The sequence below is a fragment of the Pristiophorus japonicus genome, chromosome 2, assembly GCF_044704955.1.
Source record: "Pristiophorus japonicus isolate sPriJap1 chromosome 2, sPriJap1.hap1, whole genome shotgun sequence".
Classification (NCBI taxonomy): Eukaryota; Metazoa; Chordata; class Chondrichthyes; family Pristiophoridae; genus Pristiophorus; species Pristiophorus japonicus.
Genome location: NC_091978.1, coordinates 140,487,319 through 140,515,309, shown reverse-complemented (window position 1 = coordinate 140,515,309; position 27,991 = coordinate 140,487,319). Strand labels below are relative to the sequence as shown.

The 27,991-nt window shown below is 42.4% G+C and overlaps 1 protein-coding gene across 2 annotated transcripts in view; it reads right to left on the bottom strand.

Annotated features, from left to right (window-relative positions):
- cnot7 (CCR4-NOT transcription complex, subunit 7) overlaps positions 1-27,991 on the bottom strand; it is a 72,816-nt gene that overhangs the window by 35,218 nt on the left and 9,607 nt on the right. The window contains exons 2-4 of one of the 2 annotated variants that reach the window (XM_070862600.1): positions 20,422-20,762; positions 3,301-3,494; positions 970-1,131 (exon numbers count right to left, since the gene is read on the bottom strand). In XM_070862600.1, the coding sequence (XP_070718701.1) occupies positions 970-1,131; positions 3,301-3,494; positions 20,422-20,691 (626 nt within the window). In that variant the 5' untranslated portion in view covers positions 20,692-20,762. The remainder of the gene's footprint in view (positions 1-969; positions 1,132-3,300; positions 3,495-20,421; positions 20,763-27,991) is intronic. The other variant, XM_070862609.1, reaches the window with a different exon arrangement.

Here is a 27,991-nt window from a genome sequence, read left to right as displayed (position 1 = left end):
GCAGTGGAAACGTAACAAAGACACCCTCAAAGCCTCCCTGGTAAAGTGCGACATTACCATTGACACCTGGAAGTCCCTGGCCGAAGACCGCCCTCGGCGGAGAAAGTGCATCTGGGAGGGCGTTGAGCTCTTCGAATCTCAACGCCGTGAGCATGCAGAGGTCAGGCGCAGGCAGCTGAAGGAGCGTGGGGCAAATCAGTTCCACGCCCTCTTTCCCCCAATGAATGTCTGTCCCACATGTGACAGGGTCTGTGGTTCTTGCATTGGACTGTTCAGCCACCAAAGGACTCACTTTAGGAGTGGAAGCAAGTCTTTCTCGATTCCGAGGGACTGGCTATGATGATGATAATGATCAAAACCCCTCATAATTTTGAGCACCTCTATTAAATCTCTGCTCTATGGAGAACAACCCCAGTTTCTCTACTCTCTCCATATAACTGAAGTCCTTCATCCCTGGTACCATTCTCCTAAATCTCCTCTGCAACCTATCCAAAGACTTGGTATCCTTCCTAAGTTGTAGTGCCCACAATACTCTAGCTGAGACTAAACCAGTGATTTATAAAGGATTAGCATAACTTATTTTCTTTTATACTTTATGCCCCTATTTATAAAGCCCAGAACCCCAAATGCTTTTTAACAGCCTTATTAACTTGTCCTGCCACCTTCAAAGATTTGTGGATGTGAATCCCTAGGTCTCTGTTCCTGCACCCATATTTTGTAAATAATCAATTTATTTTACTATGTTTTCTCAAATGAACATAATACCGCAGGAGAATGATAATACACTGCCATTCATCAAAAAAGAAATAACATAAGAAAAGCCTGGGATGAGACAATCCCATTTGGCTCCCTGAAACTCATCTCTCTTGTGCTCTAAATCTCCCAGCTAATTTTTATGCTGCTAATCCTTATCTGAATAAAAATCTTGATTTTTTGAATTGTGGTCAACAACATGTATTGGTTACTCACCTATGGAATGAAAGCCACTTGACCCCTTCACACAATACAACACCAGATGTCATAAGAACTTCTGCAAAATACATTGTATCAATCCCTTCCTCCTCATGTTTTTTAAACTGGATACCAGAAGTTGTAAGGAGCTCTATCGAGTCTTGAGCATACATGTCCTCTCTAAAACAGGAACATTTTAAAAAGGAAAACAAAACATAAGCAAGAATATCTGCTACAATATAATCCATATAAAAACAGTGGTATAATATACTTGGGTCAAAGTTGCTTTATGTAATACATTTTTACGATCAAACTGCATACCTTTACAAAATGTTTAAATTAAGACAAAAAATATTTTTTGCTCACAATCATACCTTTCATCTATTCATTTATTTTCCACCTGTTGATGGGAATTTCATTAATTTAATACTAACTAAAATGTTTCTGCATAGTAGAATCCTGCCCTACCAAAGTGGTTTGAAGCACATTGATTACAACCAAATGATTACTGATCTTACTGAAGTGAGGCGGCGGCACAGCAGGAGAACCGCAGATCGGGAGGAACAAGCATCACGAGACCTGACCGGGTGCGGGGCTCGACGACGAGGGACCTGCACAGGAGGACCAAACTGAGCAACCTATTCTGGAGGGCGGAGGGGGGGGCTAGATGCACTCGACATGTCTTTTTGCTGTGCCCACTAACTCGTCCGAGGAAGAAACATTCTCGGGCTTTGAGCCATCCGAGGTCCCGGGTATAAGTGGTGTGTTGCTCCCATATGCTGTCTCTCCATAGGGAGAGTCGGCAAAGCCGGTCTGCTGACAGACAGGCAGACGTACACCTGGACATGGTGGGACTGTCCACGGAGAGCATCCAGCTCCTGGAGGTCTTGGGTAGGATTCCCGCAAGCATTCCTGCACTATTCATGAACATGAGGGAGGACATATCGCAGATTGTCGATGCGAGCCACGAAACCACCGAGGCAGTCAATGTGCACGCGCAATTGATGGTCTCTATCTTTGACACTACAGTCCCTAGTGTTACACCAAGACCCACATCACCTGTGAGTGGTGAGGCTGAGCAAGAGCCTTGCCACTCAGAAGCTGGGCCTTCCATACCCAGAGCTTCTCTAGGAGTCTTCATTGTCTCTCCCTGCAATACAGCTGGAATCTGGCCGCCGTGCTGCACGAACTCTTGGTGCCAACTTGGGTAGGGTCATGACACCGGAGGGGGGGTGTGGGGGCAGGGAAGAGAGGAGAAGGGGTTAGGATGAGCGGGGCTGCAGGTAAAAGACGTTCGGTGCAGGGGTTGTTGTTTCGTTGTTGTTGATATTTTATAAAAGTTTTAAAAGTTTCCCAATTCACAATGTTTAATAAATTTTCTTCCACTTTTGAAATGTTCAGTACATTTTATTCAAGTTAAATCTTATTCAAGTTACAATGTTTAATAAATCTTATTCAAGTTACTGTATGTTTAGTAAATTATTTTGTTCACCTTAACCATTCCTGTGTAGTGTTTGCAGAATAAGAGGGTTATTAGCCAACTTGGTGGGATAGAATGGCCAAGCAACGGTCAAACGTGCCAGTCACTCTTCAAGCAAAGCTTTGAATTATGAGCTGCTGACGTAAGGCTTTTGAAGTAGCGAAAGTTCCACGAGGCCTCCCCTGTGGTGGTGGTGGCATGAGTTCATCGCCAGGCTCCTTGTTTAATGGGAAAAAAAATCGCTTCGCCCTGGCGGTAAAACGGTTGCAAACCTGTCGAATTTCTAGCCCATAATATGTCTGTGATTGTATGACTGCACAGGTGCATGCTTATAAGGTCCCTTCAATGTTGCTAATCAGTCAACCAGCACCTCCATGATGGTCATGGGTATCCTGCTGTCTCATCCAACCTTAGCCCACAGCAGTTTAAGCCTGCACTCTCCACATTATTACCTACCATCCATGCACCAACCCAGTGGTCTTGCCCCAACTTAAGTTTCGATCCCAGTGTGAGCCTCCTGGCAACTGCTGGTTTATAACTTGACTCTCGGCTGTGCTGAACATCAAGCCAAGACTCAGAGCCTTAATGAGCATTCTTCTGTCTAATGCTTACTCCCGGCTACCCCCACCCCCGTCATACTTTCAAGGAAGTGAACACCTATGATTGTTCAAAAATCTACACACTATTGAGTCAGAATTAATTGCTTTAATCTGAAAATCTATCTTGGAAAATGTTCTGCCTTACACAGGGACCAAATAATATTGTATTATCAGAAAATAATAAAGACACAAACAAAATTTCCTTCAACAGTTGGACAAACCAGTCTAAGCAGCAAATAACAGATAGAACAGATTCTTGGGTGTACTTACGTAAGATTAAATTTGAAGTTGAATTGCCATGTGGAGGTGCCTGGAGGGTACTCTCCCTGTTCATTTACAAATGTCAGCCCCAGCTGTATAATCTTCAGTAAATCTACATTACAGCGCAATAGTTGGTACTGGTAGTCTGCATTGCTTCGAAATTCTCCAATCGGTCGTGCTACAACACCTGGAAATTCTGTGTCCTGGTGAATTTTAGACAAATGTAATCAGAAATAAAAAAGCACCCTTTTAACAAATACAAATGATTACAATTGGAGCTTTGAAAACAATGTCGGTTTCCCTCCTCCAGAAGCAACACACCATATTTAGAAAGAGCTTGAACTAAATATGTTGTAGCAGAAATTACGAGTCACAAATGACTGCATTTTATTTGGTCTAGTAAGTGAACTACAGCATAAAATCATGAAAACCCTCTTGAGCAATCTATATGGAGATTTGCCTGGTTGTAACAGATAAATATCAGTATTCTTACATAAATTAAGAAATCTGTAAACGTGTATTAGCTCGTCTTGAAGACAGACATTATACATGGGTTTTGTAATATTTTATGAAATAGAAATATTGTGACAATGCAAGTCTTAAAAGGACCTAACTGTCAGCAATGTAAGAAATCAGGGGTTTTACCTTCCATATCATCATCATAGGCAGTCCCTCGAAATGAGGATGACTTGCTTCCATGCCAAAAAGGGATGAGTTCACAGGTGTTTCAATGAAGGACCTAATATTCCAGATCCCGAACTATATCTTGAAGGGTGGAAGATGCCTGTGCGTGGATTTTTTTTTGAAGATGTGGTGGCCGTTGCACACCAGCCACCACATGGGCTTGACAGAGCTAGGTCTTGATCCAGTGGTAAGGATAACCCAAGACTGTCCTCAATGAACAAATTAAAGTAGTTCTCCTCCAAGTTACACACCGTTGTTCCTTCATCATCGCTGGGTCAAAATCCTGGAACTCCCTCCCTAACACTGTGGGAGTACCTTCACCACACGGACTGCAGCAGTTCAAGAAGGTGGCTCACCACCACCTTCTCAAGGGCAATTAGGGATGGGCAATAAATGCTGGCCTTGCCAGTGATGCCCACATCCCATGAACGGATATAAAAAGTTCTGAGCAGGTTCCTAACATCAAGTATTTTGCGGTAGTGAAGTGTTCTGCAGAAGGATTGAGGAACACTCTTGGATTTTATGTCCACTTCTTGGTGGCTGATTATAGAATGAAATTATGCAGCCATAGAAGTGTCTATAACCTAGCTAATCTCTTTCTCAAGATTAGAATACATTTTTTTAGGACCTGTATCTGAATTCAACTGTCTGATGGAATAAAAGTCCTATTCAACCTCTGATAACTAATACGTGTCTACATGAAGTGAGTTTAGGTAGTCTTTTATTGGGTGTCAGGTCACAGAACAAAACTGTTCATGATTCAAGGCAGAAATATCATTCTAAGAATGCAGTTGTTCTATGATGTACAGCTGACAGCTCCAAGTTATACTGCCAGCAGCAGTGAGCTCAGTAACAAAATTACACCTGTAACAGTACTCCACTGCAGGTCCAGTTAAATTCTTAAATGCTATAAAAGTCGAAGCATCAACTATTCAACATTAAAATCACTCAAAACATTGAGAGTTTAAAACTAATATTCTTGGGTTGTGGGCAACTCTGGCAAGGCAGTATTTTATTGCCTATCCTAGTTGCTCTGTGGACATTAAGAGTCAGCGATGTAGTTTTGGATACAAGTAGGCAGGTTCCATTCCTGAAGGACATTAGCGCATCAGTTGGGTTGCAGCTGTAAGGGTCATTTTTTTTCTAGTGCCAATCCACAAATTTCCCAGATTTATTGAATTCAATTTCACAATGATGAGATTTGAACTCACTTGTTAGCCCAGCTACCACACCCTGGTGTATAAAGTTCTTGGTAGGTGGAGGCTTCAACACCTTCCATATGTGGCTTCAGGTATACTACATCTCTGCTGTGAAATCAACAACTATTTACTGGCACATAATGGTTTATTGTGCTGAAGCATCAAATCAATTCCTACATTATGTTAATGTGCATAGGAACTTATTTTTTAAAAACACACCAGATTTTCGTGAGTTTAGAATGGCACTGAAAAGAAGCCTTAAGGATTGGCTGCTGTGCTAAATTGATAAATTCACATGGATGCAGTCAGAGAGGATCATCTGACAATGAAGTTGAAGCACATTGCTCCATCTAGCACATGCCATATCTGACCTGGAAGTTCCTGATGCAGACATTCGTTGCTAAAGTGAAATGGTCATCTGTGCTTCAGCACTTATCTCCCTCACCTGGATAAGTATAAAAAGTCAAAAACAACTTTTACTCTAACAAAACCTTCAGTTAATTCTCAACAGCAACCACAGAGACTGGTTGGTAATAATTCTCTACTGATCCAGAAGATGGATTTCTGGTAATAAGATTATATTTGCCAGCTTCCAAACAGAAACACTAAGTTCCAACATTGATGAATTAAAAATAGTGCAGTCTAGTATATAAAATTGGATGATTTTCTTCTTGTTATTTATTTGCAGTGGGCAATTGTAGGGGCAGGAATTGTCTTGACCTACATTACTCCAGTCTATCCATTCCTGTTGCTATTGTTGCAAATGACTGTGCAAAGAGATGCTTTGCTAAATAGGGCATTTTAAAAATTAAAATCATATGTATCCTATATTTATGGTACTCGTTTATAATGGTTCATACTACTTTGAGAGAATAATGACCATTATACCAGCTTTGTTTACCAAATACAGTTCAAATACCAATACACAAGAGCATGATAATGGGGCAGCAATGAGATCACAATGCCAATCTAGAGCATTTTCAGCTCTTCATTCTGTACTAGAGCAGACACAATATTAATCCCTCACTAGGCCACCACGCTCCATAGAAACAGCATAATTATGAGTAGTTAGGCATGTTGACTTTTTATGCAAAATTTATAACCAAAGCAGTATGGAGGATTAGGCACGAGAAGGGAGCGTGCTCCACTTTGTACGGAACACATTTAATGAAATGTCTGCTCTCCATGCATATTTTCTGGGAGGCAATGTAAAGTTCACCTCTTCTCTCAGTATTTTCCTAGATATTTTGGAGAGGATGTTAAACCAAAAGTTATGAACAGGAAAGTCACATTTTCAAAATAAGGCAATATAAGGTTTATTTGAGTTGATTTCACTCCAATCCCAATTCATGTCCAGGACGTGTTCATTGTTAAATAATGCAGTACTGAAACCTATCGGTGTAATCACTAGGGCCTTGTATGATTAACTGGAATCATACCACAACATTTCTTAATATACACTAGAAACAAAACCCATGTCATGTGAGGCCATGGAACTAAACTACTCATTTCAGTGTTTGACCTAAAACTTTAACCTCGTTTCTCTCTCCACAGATGCGGCTTCTCTCTCTCTCTCTCTCTCTCTCTCTCTCTCTCTCCAGATGCTGCCTGACCTGCTGAGTATTTCCAGCATTTTCTGTTTTTATTTCAGATTTCCAACATCTGCAGTATTTTGTTTTTTTTATGCATTTCAGTTATTACCTACTTTTAACTCAGTTCAATTGACTTTAAGATCCAACAAGCACAACATGTTTTAGTTTACAGGCATAAAAAAAGTCCAAATAATGCAATGAATTTTGTGGATATTTTAGATTTTATTTTCCTGCACAAAAACTTAATCAAAAAATAACAGACTAAACTTTACTATTCATATTTTAAAAGTCAGCATAAATTGAGCTCTACGTGTGCTTTGGAAGGAAATACGTTCTGTAAGATACACAAGCCAAAGTCACAAGAAAAAACACACAAATTCTGTTAATCTGCTGCAATTCTATTCAATACAATTCTTCTCCAACATTTCTCTTTAAAAACAAAGTACATTTTGGCAACAATCCTACACATAAATACACTGGATTCAAAGCCAAGTGCAATGAACTCATATTTCTTACATTTATCAGCTATGAATATGACAATAAATATCATCAGTTCTAACCAAGAGTTAAGCCTTATGCACTGCAAGAGAAAGCAAAAGTTTGTAGTCAGATTTTATGCAGTACTTTAGGAAAACCTTTGAAAGCCAGAAAAGGTTGATTGTGTTAAGATCAGAACATGGCAATAGAGAATAAAATGAGTCCATGGTGGTTACTAGGTCATGCCCTTATGTAGTTGTTTCAATCCAATTTGTGTAATGTGATTAGAAAAATATCAGCTGACAATTGCTCAACAAAGTTCGTGCAACAACTGTTGTCACATGGTCCTTCTTTATAGTATGTCTAAGCAAATAGAAACTGTGTTTAAATGCCTCCCGATCAAGCGCTATAACAGTTCTGATGAAGGGCCTACATCTGAAACGTTAACTTGCCTGTTCGCTCCACAGATGTGGACTGACCTATTTAGTGTTTTCAGCACTTTGTTTTTGTTTCAGGTTTCCAGCAACAGCAATTAATTTTTTTGCTGTTTTCACTTTTGCTGTTTATTTTTTCTTTTGAAAGTTAGCTGATGTCGGGCATGACAGTGATAAGGGTTACAATTGCTTCAGCACCTTCAGCTAAGAAGGGGGATTACAACAATAAGAACATAAGAAATAGGAGCAGGAGTAGGCCATTTGGCCCCTCGAGCCTGCTCTGCCATTCAATAATATCATGGCTGATCCGATCATGGACTCAGATCCACTTCCCTACCCGCTCCCCATAACCCTTTACTCACTCAAAAATCTGTCTATATCTGCCTTAAATATATTCAATGGCCCAGCCTCCACAGCTCTCTGGGGCAGAGAATGCCATAGATTTACAACCCTTTGAGAAGAAAATATTTCTACTCATCTCAGTTTTAAATGGGCAGCCCCTTATTCTAAGACTATGTCCCCTAGTTTTAGTTTCCCCCATGAGTGGAAATAGCCTCTCTGCATCCACCTTGTCTAACCCCCTCATTATCTTACATGTTTCGATAAGATCACGTCTCATTCTTCTGAACTCCAATGAGTATAGGCCCAACCTATTCTCATAAGTCAACCTCCTCATCTCCAGAATTAACCCAGTGAACCTTCTCTGAACAGCCTCCAATGCAAGTATATCCCTCCTTAAATATGGAGACCAAAACTGTAAGCAGTACTCCAGGTGTGGCCTCACCAACACCCTGTACAGTTGTAGCAGGACTTCTCTGCTTTTATACGCTATCCCCCTTGCAATAAAGGCCAACATTCCATTTGCCTTCCTGATTACTTGATGTACCTGCAAACTAACTTTTTTGTGTTTCATGCACAAGGACCCCCAGATCCCTCTGTACTGTAGCACTTTGCAATTTTTCTCCATTTAAATTATAATTTGCTTTTCTATTTTTTCTGCCAAAGTGGGTAACCTCACATTTTCCCACATTATACTCCATCTGCCATTTTTTTGCCCACTCACTTAACCTGTCTGTATCCCTTTGCAGATTTTTTGTGTTCTCCTCACAATTTGTTTTCCCACCCATCTTTGTATCATCAGCAAACTTGGCTACATTACACTCGGTCCCTTTATCCAAGTCATTAATATAGATTGAGGACCCAGCACCGATCCCTGCGGCACCCCACTAGTTACTGTTTGCCAACCGGAAAATGACCCATTAATCCCAACTCTCTGTTTTCTGTTAGTTAGCCAATCCTCTAACCATGCCAATATATTACCCCCAACCACACCTTATCGAATGCCTTCTGGAAATCCAAATACACAATATCCACTGGTTCCCACTTATCTACCCTGCTCGTTACATCCTTAAAGAACTCCAGCAAATTTGTCAAACATGATTTCCCTTTCATAAAACCATGCTGACTCTGCGTGACTGAATCATGCTTTATCCAAATGACAGATGTTAAGCTAACTGGTCTATAGTTTCCTGCTTTATGTCTGATTCCTTTTTTTAAATAGGAACGTTACATTTGCGGTTTTCCAATCTGCTGGGATCGCCCCAGAATCCAGGGAATTTTGGTGGATTACAACCAATGCGTCCACTATCTCTGCAGCCACTTCTTTTAAGACCATAGGATGCAGGTCATCAAGTCCAGGGGACTTGTCCGTCTTTAGTCCCATTATTTTACCTAGTACTACTTCATTCATTAGTGAGTGATTGTATTAAGTTCCTCCCTACCTATAGGCCCTTGATTATCCACTATTGAGATGTTTTTAGTGTCTTCTACCGTGAACAACGATACAAAATATTTGCTCAACGTCTTTGCCATTTCCCTGTTCTCCATTATTAATTCCACAGTCTCATCCTCCAGGGCATTAACATTTATTTTAGCCACTTTTTTGCTTTTTATGTACCTGTAGAAACTCTTACTATCTGTTGTTATATTTCGTGCTAGTTTACTTTCATAATATATCTTCCCTCTCAATCATTTTCTTAGCCGTTCTCTGTTGGCTTTTAAATATATCCCAATCCACTGGCCTCCCACTAGTCTTGGCCACATTGTATGTCTTTGCTTTCAATTTGATACCCTCCCTTATTTCCTTAGTTAGCCACAGATGGTTATCCCTTCTCTTAGTTTTTCCTTCTCATTCGGATATATTTTTGTTGTGAGTTATGTCCTTAAATGTCTGCCACTGCTCATCAATCGTCCCAGTCTATTTTTCCAGTCCACTTTAGCCAACTCTGCCCTCATACCCTTGTAGTCTCCTTTATTTAAGCTTTGGACCCTGGTTTGAGAACCAACTTTCTCACCCTTTAACTGAATTTTAAATTCAACCATATTATGGTCACTCATTCCTAGAGGATCTTTTACTACAAGATCATTTATTAATCCTGCCTCATTATACAGTACTAGATCCAAGATAGCCTGCTTCCTGATTGGTTCCGCAATGTACCGTTCAACATACTGCAAGCTAGAAAAGTAAAGGTATATCAATGTGAGATAAGGGCAATTATGCCTATATGATCTACACATGATCAATCCATGCTCCGCAACAACCCTGGCATTCAGCTCTGCAAATAGATTTTGTTTTCACTAACTTCTGCTGCTCCCCTTCCTTCCCCTTGCTCACCAAGCCAAACCCCCTCCCCAGCCTGAACCCCCATCACTTTCTCCACCATCTTTCCCATGTCCTTTCCAAGCACATCTTATCAATGAGACCCACCGCTTGCTCCCTTGACCCCATTACCACTAAACTACTTATCACCCAGCTTCCTTTCCTGGCACCAATGTTAACTGGCATTGTAAACCGTTCCATCTCCTCAGGCACCATCTGCCTCCCTTTCAAAACCATCCTCACTACCAACCCTCCTTAAAAACCCATCCTAGACCTTTCTGTACTTGTAAACTTCCATCTCATTTCCAACATTTTTACTTCTCCAAAAAGTATTCTCACCTCACAGCTCCCCATTTAAATCTCTATAGTCAGGTTTGTACCTCTCCCAATCCAATGAAATAGCTCTAAGCAAAGTCACAAGCAATATTCTCTGTGACTGTAACCTTGGTGCAATATCCCACCTTGACTCTGCAGCCTTTTAAAAGGTAGCAGGAAGAATGAGGAGAGGCAATATGAACTACATGGTACAATTTTAAAAGGTGCAGGAACAGAGAGACCTGGGGATGTACGTATACAAATTCTTGAAGGTGGTAGGACTGTTGGGAAGGCTGTTAAAAGGCATATGGCATCCTTGGCTTTATTAATAGAGGATGAGTGTACAAAAGCAAGGAAGTTATGCTAAACCTTTATAAAACACTGGTTAGGCCTCAGTTGGAGTATTGTGTTCAATTTTGGGCAGCATACTTTAGGAAGGATTTCAAGACCTTGAAAAGGATGCAGAGGAGATTTACTTGAATGGTACCAAGGATGAGGGACTTCATGCACAGTGTCCATTATAAAACTAGGGAGCTGGATGCAATCATGCACTGCAAAGAACCAGAGATAGTAGGAATTACTGAGACATGGCTACAGAAAAATCAGGATTGGGAATTAAACGTTGCAGGGTATAACATATTTAGAAAATAGAGGGAAAAAGGAGAGATGAAATAGCTGTAATAACAAGGGATAACAATGGCAGTAGAAAAAAGTGACGCAGCTATCAGCAAGACAAAAATAGAATCCATATGGATAGAAATAAAAGATAATAAAGGATCAATCACACTAATAGGTGTAGTCTACAGATCGCCCAATAGTGGAAGGGAGGTGGAGGAAGAAATATGCAGACAAATGAGAGAAATTAGTAAAAGACATTAAATGATAATCATGGGGGATTTCAAATACCCTGACATAAATTGGACAGAAAAGGTAGATAATTGGGATAAAGGAATGGTGTTCCTATAATAGGTACAGGACTCCTTTCTAACCCAATATGTAAAAAGCCAAACAAGGGAGGACACGCTATTGGATCGAGTAATGGGTAATGAACCAGAGCAGATAAGAGAAGTAAAAGTAGGGGAACGTCCAGGCAATAAGGAACATAATATAATACACTTTAAGATGATAATTGAGAAGGACATAAGTATGACGAAAACCAGATTAATAGATTGGAGAAAAGCTGATTCTGAGGGGTTGAGAACAGAACTTTGGAAAATTAAATCGGCAACAATATTGGCAAACCATGATGTAGAACAGTAATGGGGAAACATTTAAAAAGTGTTCAATAGAGTGTGGGAAATATATACCTCTAAAAGGAAAGAACAAACTAAACACTAATGAGACGCCATGGATGAATAAAGTCATAAGGGAACAATTGAGGGCAAGGGAAGAGGCATACATTAAGTACATGGATAGTAGGGGAGTGAGTGCATGACAGGGGAGAATATGAAGTGATTAGGAGAGAAGTCAAAAAAACAATTAAGAAGGCAAAGAGGAACTCTGAAATTAAATCATCAAGGAACATAAAATGAAATGGTAAAATATTTTACAGGTATATCAATAAAAAAAAGATTGGGATGGGAATAGGGCCATTAAGGAGTAGACAGGATAATACCACAGGTAACAACAGAGATGGCAGAAATATTAAATAATTATTTTGCTTCAGTTTTTACCAAGGAGAAAGAACAGGTGGACATGACATTGGATGATGAGATTAGTAATGATGCAAGTGCATTTACAATAAAAAAGAGTTATATATAGTAAATGAATCAAACTCAGGATAAAACCCCTGGATGGATTATATCCATGCATTTTAAAAGAATCAAGGGAAGAGATAGCAGAGACATTACGACACAAATGTAATAATTAGTTAGAAAAAGGTGCAGTGCCAGAAGACTGGCTGATAGCCAAGGTAATATCTATAGTTAAGGGGGTAGAACATGTCTAGGGAATTATACACCAGTCAGCTTAACATCAGTGGTAGGAAAAATAATGGAAGCCCTACTAAAAAGGAAAAAATAGAAGAACATCTAGAAACCAAAATTATAATAATGAATAGTTAGCATGGATTTCAAAAGGGAAAGTCTTGCTTTACCAACCTTATTGATTTTTTGGAAGAGGTAACAAACAGAGTAGACAATGGTAATGCAGTAGATGTAATTTATCTAGATTTTCCAAAAGGCATTCGAAAAGGTACCCCATAACATACTGATGAACAAAGTCAGAGAATGCGGAGTCAGGGGACAAGTAGCAGAATGGATAACTAGCTGGCTTCAAGACAGAAAGCAGAGAGTAGGGACAAAGGGTAGCTATTCACAGTGGCAAGGATCAGTGCTGGGACTTCTGTTGTTCACAATTTTTATTAATGATTTAGACATTGGAATCAAACACAATTTCTAAATTTGCAGATGACGCCAAATTGGGGAGATAGTCAATACTGAGAATTGCAACAAATCATAGGAGGACATTAATAAACTTGCAGCATGGGCATAAAATTGGCAAATTAAGTTCAACACAGATAATCTTGGTGAGATCACTACGTACAGTTCTGGTCACCATATTATAAAAAGGATATAGAGGCACTGAAGAGGATGCAGAGAAGATTTCCAAGGATGATACCAGAAATGCGGGCATATACATATCAGGAAAGAATGAACAGGCTGGGTCTCTTTTATCTTGAAAAAAGGCTGAGGGGTAACCTAATAGAGTTTTTTTTTAATTATGAAAGGTTTTGATAGAGTGGATAGAGAGAGAATGTTTCCACTTGTGGGGAGGGGCATAACTAGAGGCCATCAATATAAGACAGTCACCGGGAAATCCAATAGGAAATTCAGAAGAAACTTCTTTACCCAAAGGGTGGTGAGAATATGGAACTTGTTGCCACAGCGAGTGTTTGAAGTGGATAGGGGTAGAGATGCATTTAAGGGGAGGCTAAACAAGCATATGAGGGAGAAGGGAATAGAGGGCTATGCTGATAAGAGTTAGATGAAGAAAGACAGGAGAAGGCTTGAGTGGAGCATAAATGGCAGCATGGATTGGGCCAAATGACCTGTTTCTGTGCCATATATCCTATGTAATACTATGTAAGCCATGTGGAGAGACTGGAGAAGCTGGGGGGGGGGGGGGGGGACGGACGAGGGGATGGCACAACCCGGGGGACGAGGGGACGGCACGACGGCACAGGCTGGGGTTGTTCTCCTTAGAGAAGAGAAGCTTAAGAGGAGATTTGATAGAAGTGTTCAAAACCATGAAGAGTTTGATGGAGAAAATAAAGAGGAATGGTTTCCAGCAGCATAAGGGTCAGTAATCAGATGACACATTTTTTATGTCGAACATCTGTCGTTGGGAAAACATAAAAAATAGGTGCAGGAGTAGGCCATTCGGCCCTTCGAGCCTGCACCGTCATTCAATGAGTTCATGGCTGAACATGCAACTTCAGTACCCCATTCCTGCTTTCTCGCCATACCCCTTGATCCCCCTAGTAGCAAGGACTTCATCTAACTCCTTTTTGAATATATTTAGTGAATTGGCCTCAACAACTTTCAGTGGTAGAGAATTCCACAGGTTCACCACTCTCTGGGTGAAGAAGTTTCTCCTCATCTCGGTCCGAAATGGCTTACCCCTTATCCTTCGACTGTGTCCCCTGGTTCTGGACTTCCCCAACATTGGGAACATTCTTCCTGCATCTAACCTGTCTAAACCCATCAGAATTTTAAACGTTTCTACGAGGTCCCCTCTCATTCTTCTGAACTCCAGTGAATACAAGCCCAGTTGTTCCAGTCTTTCTTGATAGGTCAGTACCGCCATCCCGGGAATCAGTCTGGTGAACCTACGCTGCACTCCCTCAATAGCAAGAATAGGGTTAGGGGACCAAAACTGTACACAATACTCCAGGTGTGGCCTCACCAAGGCCCTGTACAACTGTAGCAACACCTCCCTGCCCCTGTACTCAAATCCCCTCGCTATGAAGGCCAACATGCCATTTGCTTTCTTAACTGCCTGCTGTACCTGCATGCCAACCTTCAATGACACCCAGGTCTCGTTGCATCTCCCCTTTTCCTAATCTGTCACCATTCAGATAATAGTCTGTCTCTCTGTTTTTACCATCAAAGTGGATAACCTCACATTTATCCACATTATACTTCATCTGCCATGCATTTGCCCACTCACCTAACCTATCCAAGTCGCTCTGCAGCCTCATAGCATCCTCCTCGCAGCTCACACTGCCACCCAACTTAGTGTCATCCGCAAATTTGGAAATACTACATTTAATCCCCTCGTCTAAATCATTAATGTACAGTGTAAACAGCTGGGGCCCCAGCACAGAACCTTGCGGTACCCCACTAGTCACTGCCTGCCATTCTGAAAAGTACCCATTTACTCCTCCTCTTTGCTTCCTGTCTGACAACCAGTTCTCAATCCATGTCAGCACATTACCCCCAATCCCATGTGCTTTAACTTTGCACATTAATCTCTTGTGTGGGACCTTGTCGAAAGCCTTCTGAAAGTCCAAATATACCACATCAACTGGTTCTCCCTTGTCCACTCTACTGGAAACATCCTCAAAATATTCCAGAAGATTTGTCGAGCAGGATTTCCCTTTCACAAATCCATGCTGACTTGGACCTATCATGTCACCTCTTTCCAAATGCACTGCTATGACATCCTTAATAATTGATTCCATCATTTTACCCACTACCGATGTCAGGCTGACCGGTCTATAATTCCCTGTTTTCTCTCTCCCTCCTTTTTTAAAAAGTGGGGTTACATTGGCTACCCTCCACTCGATAGGAACTGATCCAGAGTCAATGGAATGTTGGAAAATGACTGTCAATGCATCCGCTATTTCCAAGGCCACCTCCTTAAGTACTCTGGGATGCAGTCCATCAGGCCCTGGGGATTTATCGGCCTTCAATCCCATCAATTTCCTCAACACAATTTCCCGACTAATAAGGATTTCCCTCAGTTCCTCTTCCTTATTCGACCCTCTGACCCCTTTTATATCCGGAAGGTTGTTTGTGTCCTCCTTAGTGAATACCGAACCAAAGTACTTGTTCAATTGGTCCGCCATTTCTTTGTTCCCCGTTATGACTTCCCCTGATTCTGACTGCAGGTGACCTATGTTTGTCTTTACTAACCATTTTCTCTTTACATATCTGTAGAAACTTTTGCAATCCGTCTTAATGTTCCCTGCAAGCTTCTTCTCGTACTCCATTTTCCCTGCCCTAATCAAACCCTTTGTCCTCCTCTGCTGAGTTCTAAATTTCTCCCAGTCCCCGGGTTTTTGCTATTTCTGGCCAATTTGTATGCCACTTCCTTGGCTTTAATACTATCCCTGATTTCCCTTGATAGCCACGGTTGAGCCACCTTCCCTTTTTTATTTTTACGCCAGACAGGGATGTACAATTGTAGTTCATCCATGCGGTCTCTAAATGTCTGCCATTGCCCATCCACAGTCAACCCCTTAAATATCATTCACCAATCTATCCTAGCCAATTCACGCCTCATACCTTCAAAGTTACCCTTCTTTAAGTTCTGGACCATGGTCTCTGAATTAACTGTTTCATTCTCCATCCAAATGCAGAATTCCACCATATTATGGTCACTCTTCCCCAAGGGGCCTCACACAACGAGATTGCTAATTAATCCTCTCTCATTACACAACACCCAGCCTAAGATGGCCTCCCCCCTAGTTGGTTCCTCGACATATTGGTCTAGAAAACCATCCCTTATGCACTCCAGGAAATCCTCCTCCACCGTATTGCTTCCAGTTTGGTTAGCCCAATCTATGTGCATATTAAAGTCACCCATTATAACTGCTGCACCTTTATTGCATGCACCCCCAATTTCCTGTTTGATGCCCTCCCCAACATCACTACTACTGTTTGGAGGTCTGTGCACAACTCCCACTAACGTTTTTTGCCCTTTGGTGTTCTACAGCTCTACCCATATAGATTCCACATCATCCAAGCTAATGTCCTTCCTAACTAATGCATTAATCTCCTCCTTAACCAGCAAGCTACCCCACCTCCTTTTCCTTTTATTCTATCCTTCCTGAATGTTGAATACCCCTGGATGTTGAGTTCCCAGCCCTGATCATCCTGGAGCCACGTCTCTGTAATCCTAATGCTGGATTCCATTACTAAGGTAGTAGTCGCAGGACATTTAGAAAATCATAATACGTGAAGCAGTGTTAGCATGGTTTTATGAAAGGGAAATCATGTTTGACAAATTTGCTGGAGTTCTTTGAGGCTGTATCGAGCAGGGTGGATAAAGGGGGAACCAGTAGATGTTGTGTATTTGGATTTCCAGCAGGCATTCGATAAGGCACAAGATAAGAGCTCACAGGGTTGGGGGTAATATATTAGCATGGAGAGAAGATTAGCTAACGAACAGAAATCAGAGAGTTGGGATAAATGGGTCATTTTCAGTTTGACAAACTGTAACTAGTCAGGTGCCACAGGGATCAGTGCAGGGGCCTCAACTATTTACAATCTATATTAATGACTTGGATGAAGGGACCAAGTGTAATGTAGCCAAATTTGCTGATGATACAAAGATAGGTGGGGGTAAGCAAATTTTGAGGAGGACGCAAAGAATCTGCAAAGGGATTTAGACAGGCTAAGTGAGCGGGCAAAAATTTGGTAGATGGAGTATAATGTGGGAAAATGTGAGGTTATCCACTTTGGTAGAAAAAATAAAAAAGTAAATTATTTAAATGGGGAGAGATTACAAAATGCTGCGGTACAGAGGGATCTGGTGATTCTTGTACATGAAACACAAAAAATTAGCATGCAGGTACAGCAACTAATTAGAAAAGCAAATGGAATATTGGCCTTTATTGCAAGGGGGATGGGAGTATAAAAGTAGGGATGTCCTGCTACAACTGTAGAGGGCACTGATGACACTACACCTGGAGTACTGCGTACAGTTTTGGTCTTATTTAAGGAGAGATCATCATCATCGTCATCGGCAGTCCCTTGGAATCAATGAAAACTTGCTTCCATTCTTAGCATGAGTTCTTAGGTGGCTGTACAGTCAAATCAGAGAGCCACAGTCTCTGTCACAGGTGGGACAAATAGTCGTTGAGGGAAGGGGTGGGTGGGACTGGTTTGCTGCACGCTCTTTCCGCTGCCTGCGCTTGATTTCTGCATGCTGTCGACGACAAGACTCGAAGTGCTCAGCGCCCTCCCGGATGCACTTACTCCACTTAGGGCGGTCTTTGGCTAGGGACTCCCAGGTGTCAGTGAGAATGTTGCACTTTATTAGGGAGGCTTTGAGGGTGTCCTAATAACGTTTCCGCTGCCCTCCTTTGGCTCGTTTGCCGTGAAGGAGCGCTTAAGGAGGGATATACTTGCATTGGAGGCAGTTTAGAGAAGGTTCACGAGGTTTATTCCTGAGATGAAGGATTGTCTTATCAAGAAAGGTTGAGCCTATTACTCATTGGAGTTTAGAAGAATGAGGTGATCTTATTGAAATGTATAAGATTCTGAGAGGACTTGACAGGGTAGATGCAGAGAGGATGTTTCCCCTTATGGGAAAATCTAGAACTAGGGGGCATAGTTTCAGAATAAGGGGTTGCCCCTTTAAAACAGAAATGAGGAGGAAATTCTTCTCTGAGGGTCATGAATCTTTGGAATACTCTACCCCAGAAAGCTGTGGAGGCTGGGTCTTTGAATATATTTAAGGTGGTGATAAACAGATTTTTGAACGATAAAGGAGTCAAGGGTTATGGGGAGTGGGCAGGGAAGTGGAGTTGAGGCCAAGATCAGATCTTATTGAATGGTGGACCAGGCTCGAAGGGCCAAATGGCCTAATTCGGCTTATATTCCTTATGTTTTTATGTTCTTAAGTTGATTGACAAAAGAACCAGAGGTGACATGAGGAAACTCTTTTTAAAAAACAGCGAGTTGTGTGTTCTGGAATGCACTGCCTGAAAGGATGGTGGAAGTAAATTTAATAGCAAAATTCAAAAGAGAGTTGAATAAATACTTGAACGAGAAAAACTGACAGGGCTCTGAGGAATGAGCAGAGGAGTGATATTATATGGATAGCACTATCAAACAGCCAGCACAGGCACAATGGGCCGAATGGCCTCCTTCTGTGCTGTATCACTTTATGATTCTAAGGTCAACTACAATGCCTCTCTTCTGTTGTCCACCTCAGCAGGACTGCCCTTGCTTTGTTCCACTCTTACCTATAAGTAGGGAATCTCTAGCAATGACTTCTCTCTTTTATTTCACACTCCGCACCATTATCTCTCTGGTTTCCTCAAAGATCTATCCTTGGCCACTGTCTCTTCCTCGTTTACATGCTGCCGCTTGATGTCATTATCGGCACACAGGGTCAGCTTGCACATGTTGACCAGAATACCAGAACTACCACCTCTCTCGACTCTGCCACTCCCTCCCTGCTGTTACACCATCCAGTCTTGGATGAGCCATAATTTCATCAGGCTAAATATTGGGAAGACCAAAGCCATTATCTTTGGCCGTTAGATATTGATATTATACATATAAAAATATTCTACGGCATTCATGGTTTAATCAGAGGAGACATTGTTTTACAAGGACAGAAACATTATACCATATAAAACACATTCCTTTATTCTTCTGCTAAAGCGCAGGTGCATGCGTCTTTTTAAGGCTACAATGTGTAAATGATAAATAAACACTAAGACAGTGCATTCATAGGTTTATTAAGGTGCAGATTTTCTAGCTCTGTTATATGATTCAGGTTCCTTTAGATTGGAAAATTGTATACGTCACTGTGCTATTTAAGAATGGCGAGAGGGGGAAACCAGAAAATCACAGACTAGTGAGTCTAACATCTGTTGTCGTGAAATTGCTCGAGTCTATAATTAAGGATAGGGTGACTGAACACCTTGAACATTTTCAGTTGATCAGAGAGAGCCAGCATCAATTTGTGAAAGGGAAGTCATGCTTGACAAACCTGATTTAATTTTTTGAAGAGGTGACCAAAGTAATGGACAAGGGAATGTCTATGGATGTTATTGAAATGGACATCCAGAAGCTGTTTGATAAGTCCTCATAAGAGACTGTTAACTAAGGTAGAAGCCCACGGACTTAAGGGCAAAATATTGACCTGGTTAGGAAATTGGCTGAGTGGCAGGAGACAGAGAGTAGGAATAATGGAGAAGTGACGAGTAGTGTCCTGCAGGGATCTGTATTGGGGCCTCAACTATTCACAGTATTTATTAATGACTTAGATGATGGCATATAAACCCTTATATCCAAATTTGCCGATGACACAAAGCTAAATGGCATTGCAGATGAAAGCATAAAATGACAAAGGGCTATTGTAAGTGAATGGGCAAAACTGTGATCAATGGATTTCAATGTATGCAAATCTGAGGCCATCCACTTCGGACCTAAAGAGGATAGAGCAGGATAATTTCCAAATGGTGAAAAGCTAAAAACAGTGGAGGTCTAAAGAGACTTGGGGATCCAGGTACATTTTCGGGTTTTGGGGTTTTTGGACGAAAACATAAGCGATAAGTGAAAATTAACGTTTTCACTGCACTAACGTTTTAAGGCCTAACTTTCAGCCTTTGGATCGTAAAGGGAGGCGTTGCACAAATGTTCTCAGCTCAAAAATGTGATTCCCGCCAACTTTAGTGCGGGGCCTGGAGCGCTGTGAGGCCTTGGAAGGGGAGGAAACAAAATTCCAAAAACATTCCAAAAATAGTTACAAGACCCTTAACTAAGTAATCGCTGCAAAAAAAATTAAAATATTAAGACTTAACTTACCTTTTTTGCAGATTTTCTGACTAACCACTGCTGGCCGAGGGGCTGCACCGATAGGTTTGACCCGTCACTATTCTGGGCTTGGCGTACGGGTTGGGAGAATGCCGAAACTCGATCACAGACACAATCGGAGTCGTTGCACGTCCGCACACCAAACTCCCCGGCGATACTTGGAAGCGCCGCCGCAAAAAGGTACCGGAGGATCCCACCCGGGATTTGCGACCGGGATCTGCTGCGGAGGCAAGCCTCTCGAAATTCCGGCCCATCGATCATTAAAATGTCACGAACAGGTACAGAAAGTAATCAAAAAGGCTAATGGAATGATGGCCTTTATATCGAGAGGGCTAGAATACAAGGGAGTAGAAGTTATGCCTCAGCTAAACAAAATCCTGGTTAGATCACAGCTGGACTATTGAGAGCAGTTCTGGGCACCACACCTTAGGAAGGATATATTGGTCTTGGAGGGAGGTCAGCATTTATCCGAATGATATCTGGACTTAAAAGGGTTAAATTAGGGTTGTATTCCCTAGAATTTAGAAGGTTAAGGGATGATCTGATCAAAGTTTTCAGGATATTAAGGGGAAGAGATAGGGTAGATGGAGAAACTATTTCTGCTGGATAGCGATTCTAGGACTGGAGGCATAGTCTAGAAATTAGAGCCAGACCTTTCAGGGGTGAAATTAGGAAACAAAGGGTGGTAGAAGTTTGGAACTCTTCCACAAACGCCAATTGATGCTAGACCAATTGTTATTTTTAAATCTGAGATTGATAGCTTTGCTAACTAATGGTATTACGAGATATGGGCCAAAGGCAGGTATATGGAGTTCGGTTACAGATCAGCCATGTTCTCATTGAATGGCGGAATAGGCTCGAGTGGGTGTATGGCCTACTCCTTTCTTACGTTCAACCCAGCACCGAGAGCGCTGCAGAATGGCTGAGCACTCTGCAGGGGGCCCAAGTTAGTGGGAGGTGTACTCTATTTAAAGCCAGTTTGAAATGCTCGCGGCACTTCTTAAAGGAAAGGTACTTTCTGAAATCACCTCATTGTAATGTTTATTAAGGCGACTGTAAGGCAGCTATGGCTTAACAGGGCAAAGAAAGAGCACCTAGATTCTCAGGCGCAGCGCTGGAGGCCTTGGTGCAAAGGGTTGAAAAGAGGAGACAGTTTCTCTACCTACAGTGGTCCAGGTGGCCCTCCAGACTGACTGTAAGGAGTCAGTGGGAGCAGATAGCTGAAGCGGTTAGTGCCTGCAGTCTTCCCCGAGGAACTGGATCCAGTGCCGAAAGAAGTTTAAAGTTTAATGACCTCACGTGAGTGGTCATGGTCAGTGAATGCATCATCAAATGCTATATCCCACTAACTGCAACAATAAACTCACACACTGCTCAATGCACCACACCTCATCACTTACCTACCAATAATCTCTAGCAATCACCACTCAGCTCACAAGCATAGCTTCACTTCACCCTCACACACTTAACACTGCTGCAAGCCTCACACCCATATCTCACACCTTGCACACAATGACAGCTATTCAACCATGGCAGGCACATCACCCAAAGACATTGCACCACTCATTGACATACTTCCCTTTGGCTTGCGGCCAAGGTGGTGCATAACAAGAGAGAGAGCAGCAGCTAACCCGCAAGGGACAGGCACGGCTGCATATCCATCCCAACTGGAAGAGACAATGCTAGATATCATTGAAGGGACTGTCACTGATGTCATAGCGATCGATGAGGCTGAAACCATTGATGATGACGGTATGCTCATACCTAATCTTCCTTCTCACATCCCACTTCCCCCTCATCCTACAATCACTTCTCACTTACAAGCTGCTGATGGTGTAAGAATGCACATCTTGCCTTCCTCGCTCTCCTCACCACAACCGCACCCTTCTGTCTTTCTCCTTTCAGATACCCAAGAACTTCAAGTTTTCCAGCCAGTGCAGGAAGAGCAAGAGGGGAGCGATGGAGAAGAGACACTGTCATGCGATCTCACGCGCAGGCACCAGCTCAGAAACTGGCACTGCGCGGACTTTAGAGGGTAGTAGAGGTGGGATTTGCACATGGTGAGTCACCAGGCACAAGCGACCTGCAACCAGAGTAGGGTAAAAGGGTAGCGCAGGTGCCAGAGGGCAAGGTCGCGCACAAGTTATGCTGCAGAGGATTCAGATGAGGACTTTGATGGGGCTGCTTTCAGAAGAAGGGTGATGGGCAGGCATAGAGAAATGGTTGGTGGATTGGCAGAGTTGGGATAAACAGGTCCTTTTCAGAATGGCAGGCAGTGACTAGTGGGGTGCCACAGGGCTCAGTGCTGGGACCCCAGCTATTTACAATCTACATCAATGATTTAGATGAATGAATTGAGTGTAATATCTCCAGGTTTGCAGATGACACTAAACTGGGTGGCTGTGTGAGCTGTGAGGAGGATGCTAAGAGGCTGCAGGGTGACTTGAACAGGTTAGGTGAGTGGTCAAATGCATGGCAGATGCAGTATAATGTGGTTAAATGTGAGGTTATCCACTTTGGTGGCAAAAACACGAAGGCAGAATATTAGAAACATAGAAAATATGTGCAGGAGTAGGCCATTCGGCCCTTCAAGCCTGAACCACCATTCAATAAGATCATGGCTGATCTTTCACCTCAGTACCCCTTTCCTGCTTTCTCTCCATACCCCTTGATACCTTTAGCCATAAGGGCCACATCTAACTCCCTCTTGAATATATCCAACGAACAGGCATCAACAACACTCTGCGGTAGGTAATTCCACAGGTTAACAACTCTCTGAGTGAAGAAGTTTCTCCTCATCTCAGTCCTAAATGGCTTACCCCTTATCCTTAGACTGTGTCCCCTGGTTCTGGACATCCCCAACATCAGGAACATTCTTCCTGCATCTAACCTGCCAGTCCAGTTAGGTCCTACCGCAGTTGTACAGGGCTTTGGTGAAGCCTCACCTGGAATATTGTGTTCAGTTTTGGTCTACTAATCTGAGGAAGGATGTTCTTGCTATTGAGGGAGTGCAGCGAAGGCTCACCAGGCTGATTCCAGGGATGGCAGGACTGACATATGAGGAGAGACTGGATCGTCTGGGCCTTTATTCACTGGAGTTTAGAAGGATGAGGGGGGGGGGGGGGGGGGATCTCATAGAAACATATAAAATTCTGACGGGACTGGACAGGTTAGATGCAGGCTGAATGTTCCCAATGTTGGGGAAGTCCAGAACCAGGGGACACAGTCTAAGGATAGGGGTAAGCCATTTGGGAATGAGATGAGGAAAAACTTCTTCACTAAGAGAGTTGTTAACCTGTGGAATTCTCTACCGCAGAGAGTTGTTGATGCCAGTTCGTTGGATATATTCAAGAGGGAGTTAGATATAGCCCTATGGCTAAAGGGATACATAAGAATATAAGAACATGAGAATTAAGAACATGAGAATTAAGAACAGGAATAGGCTATTCAGCCCCTCGAGCCTGCTCCGCCATTCAACAAGATCATGGCTGATCTGGTCGTGGACTCAGTTCCACTTACCCGCCCGCTCCCCGTAACCCTTAATTCCCTTATTGGTTAAAAATCTATCTATCTGTGATTTGAATACATTTAATGAGCTAGCCTCAACTGCTTCCTTGGGCAGAGAATTCCACAGATTCATAACTCTCTGGGAGAAGAAATTCCTTCTCAACTCGGTTTTAATTTGGCTCCCCTGTATTTTGAGGCTGTGCCCCCTAGTTCTAGTCTCCTCGATCAGTGGAAACGACCTCTCTGCCTCTATCTTGTCTATCCCTTTCATTATTTTAAATGTTTCTATAAGATCACCCCTCATCCTTATGAACTCCAACGAGTAAAGACCCAGTTTACTCAATCTACCATCATAAGGTAACCCCCTCATCTCCGGAATCAGCTGAGTGAATCGTCTCTGTACCCCCTCCAAAGCTAATATATCCTTCCTTAAGTAAGGTGACCAAAACTGCACGCAGTACTCCAGGTGCGGCCTCACCAATACCCTATACAGTTGCAGCAGGACCTCCCTGTTTTTGTACTCCATCCCTCTCGCAATGAAGGCCAACATTCCATTCGCCTTCCTGATTACCTGCTGCACCTGCAAACTAACTTTTTGAGATTCATGCACAAGAGGTGGGCACCGGAGGGACTGGAGTGCATCATCACGCCCGGCAACCAAATTTTAATTTGATTTTACGTTTTTAAAGTTTAATTTGTTTTAATTGCCGGTGTTTTTAGTGTCCCCTTCCCTTTTATAGGGGGCACTGGGGAAAAATTGTGATTTTAGTGCCCAAAAAAAAACCCCAAAAAAAACCAAAAAAAGAAAAAAAGGGCCTTGTAAATGTCTGGTGTGTCACCCAGGTCGGGTGGCACGGTTTAATGTGTTTTGTTTTGCAGATAAACTCCAAAAAGAGTTTCATGCACAAGGACCCCCAGGTCCCTCTGCATCGCAGCATGTTGTAATTTCTCCCCATTCAAATAATATTCCCTTTTACTGTTTTTTTCCGCAAGGTGGATGACCTCACACTTTCCGACATTGTATTCCATCTGCCAAACCTTAGCCCATTCGCTTAACCTATCCAAATCTCTTTGTAGCCTCTGTGTCCTCTACACAACCCGCTTTCCCACTAATCTTTGTATCATCTGCAAATTTTGTTACACTACACTCTGTCCCCTCTTCCAGGTCATCTATGTATATTGTAAACAGTTGTGGTCCCAGCACTGATCCCTGTGGCACACCATTAACCACCGATTTCTAACCCGAAAAGGACCCATTTATCCCGACTCTCTGCTTTCTGTTAGCCAGCCAATTCTCTATCCATGCTAATACATTTCCTCTGACTCCACGTACCTTTATCTTCTGCAGTAACCTTGTGTGTGGCACCTTATCGAATGCCTTTTGGAAATCTAAATACACCACATCCATCGGTACACCTCTATCCACCATGTTCGTTATATCCTCAAAGAATTCCAGTAAGTTAGTTAAACATGATTTCCCCTTCATGAATCCATGTTGCGTCTGCTTGATCGCACTATTCCTATCTAGATGTCCCGCTATTTCTTCCTTAATGATAGCTTCAAGCATTTTCCCAACTACAGATGTTAAACGAACCGGCCTATAGTTACCTGCCTTTTGACTGCCCCCTTTTTTAAACAGAGGTGTTACATTAGCTGCTTTCCAATCCGCTGGTACCTCCCCAGAGTCCAGAGAATTTTGGTAGATTATAACGAATGCATCTGCTATAACTTCCGCCATCTCTTAATACCCTGGGATGCATTTCATCAGGACCAGGGGACTTGTCTTCCTCGAGACCCGTTAGCCTGTCCAACACTACCCCCCTAGTGATAGTGATTATCTCAAGGTCCTCCCTTCCCACATTCCTGTGACCAGCAATTTTTGGCATGGTTTTTGTGTCTTCCACTGTGAAGACCGAAGCAAAATAATTGTTTAAAGTCTCAGTCATTTCCACGTTTCCCATTATTAAATCCCCCTTCTCATCTTCTCAGGGACCAACATTTACTTTAGTCACTCTTTTCCGTTTTATATATCTGCAAAAGCTTTTACTATCTGTTTTTATGTTTTGCGCAAGTTTACTTTCGTAATCTATCTTTCCTTTCTTTATTGCTTTCTTAGTCATTCTTTGTTGTCGTTTAAAATGTTCCCAATCTTCTCGTTTCCCACTAACCTTGGCCACCTTATATGCATTGGCTTTTAATTTGATACTCTCCTTTATTTCCTTGGTTATCCACGGCTGGTTATCCCTTCTCTTACTGCCCTTCTTTTTCATTGGAATATATTTTTGTTGAGCACTATGAAAGAGCTCCTTAAAAGTCCTCCACTGTTCCTCAATTGTGCCACCATTTAGTCTGTGTTTCCAGTCTACTTTAGCCAACTCTGCCCTCATCCCACTGTAGTCCCCTTTGTTTAAGCATAGTACGCTCATTTGAGACACTACTTCCTCACCCTCAATCTGTATTACAAATTCAACCATACTGTGATCACTCATTCTGAGAGGATCTTTTACTAAGGAGATCGTTTATTATTCCTGTCTCATTACACAGGACCAGATCTAAGATCGCTTGCTCCCTTGTAAGTTCTGTAACATACTGTTCTAAGAAACAATCCCATATGCATTCTATGAATTCCTCCTCAAGGCTACCCCGTGCGATTTGATTTGACTAATCGATATGTAGGTTAAAATCCCCCATGATTACTGCCGTTCCTTTTTCACAGGCCTCCATTATTCCCTTGATTATTGCCCACCCCACCGTGAAGTTATTATTTGGGGGCCTATAAACTACGCCCACCAGTGACTTTTTCCCCTTACTATCTAATCTCCACCCACATTTTGTTCATTAGAGTCAATATCGTCTCACAACTGCCCTGATATCTTCCTTTATTAACAGAGCTACCCCACCTCCTTTCCCTTCTTGTCTATCTTTCCGAATTGTCAGATACCCCTATATGTTTAATTCCCAGTCTTGGCCACCCTGCAACCACGTTTCTGTAATGGCCACCAAATCATACCCATTTGTAATGATTTGTACCGTCAACTCATTTACTTTATTTCGAATGCTGCGTGCGTTTAGGTTGAGTTTTTTAATACTAGTTTTTAAACCATGATTTTTAGTTTTGACCCCTCCTGCAGCCCCTTTATATTCATACATATTGTCCCTTCCTGTCACCTTGCGGTTTATACTTACCCCAGTACTACTCTGCTCTGTTGCCTCCTGCCTTTTGCATTCTTTCTTTTGATCCTGTTCATCTGAGCTCTCACTTATTCTAACTAGCTCAGAGCCCTCTCCTGTGTTCCGAATACTCCTTGCATTGAGGCACCGAGCTTTCATGCTTGCCTTTTTATTACACTTTGACCCTTTAGAATTTTGCTGCACAGTGGCCCTTTTTGTTTTTTGCCTTGGGTTTCTCTGCCCTCCACTTTTACTCATCTCCTTTCTGTCTTTTGCTTTTGGCACATTTTTGTTTCCCTCGGTCTCCCTGCATTGGTTCCCATCCCCCTGCCATGTTAGTTTAACTCCTCCCCAACAGCACTAGCAAACACTCCCCCTAGGACATAGGTTCCGGTCCTGCCCAGGTACAGACTGTCCGGTTTGCAGTGGTCCCACCTCCCCCAGAACCGGTTCCAATGCCCCAGGAATTTGAATCCCTCCCTGCTGCACCACTGCTCAAGCCACGTATTCATCTGAGCTATCCTGCGATTCCTACTCTGACTAGCACGTGGCACCGGTAGCAATCCCAAGATTACTACTTTTGAGGTCCTACGTTTTAATTTAGCTCCTAGCTCCTTAAATTCGTCTCGTAGGACCTCATCCCTTTTTTTTTTACCTATATCGTTGGTACCAATGTGCACCACGACAACTGGCTGTTCACCCTCCCTTTTCAGAATGTCCTGCACCCGCTCCGAGACATCCTTGATCCTTGCACCAGGGAGGCATCATACCATCCTGGAGTCTCGGTTGCGGCCGCAGAAATGCCTATCTAATCCCCTTACAATTGAATCTCCTATCACTATCGCTCTCCCACTCTGTTTCCTGCCCTCCTGTGCAGCAGAGC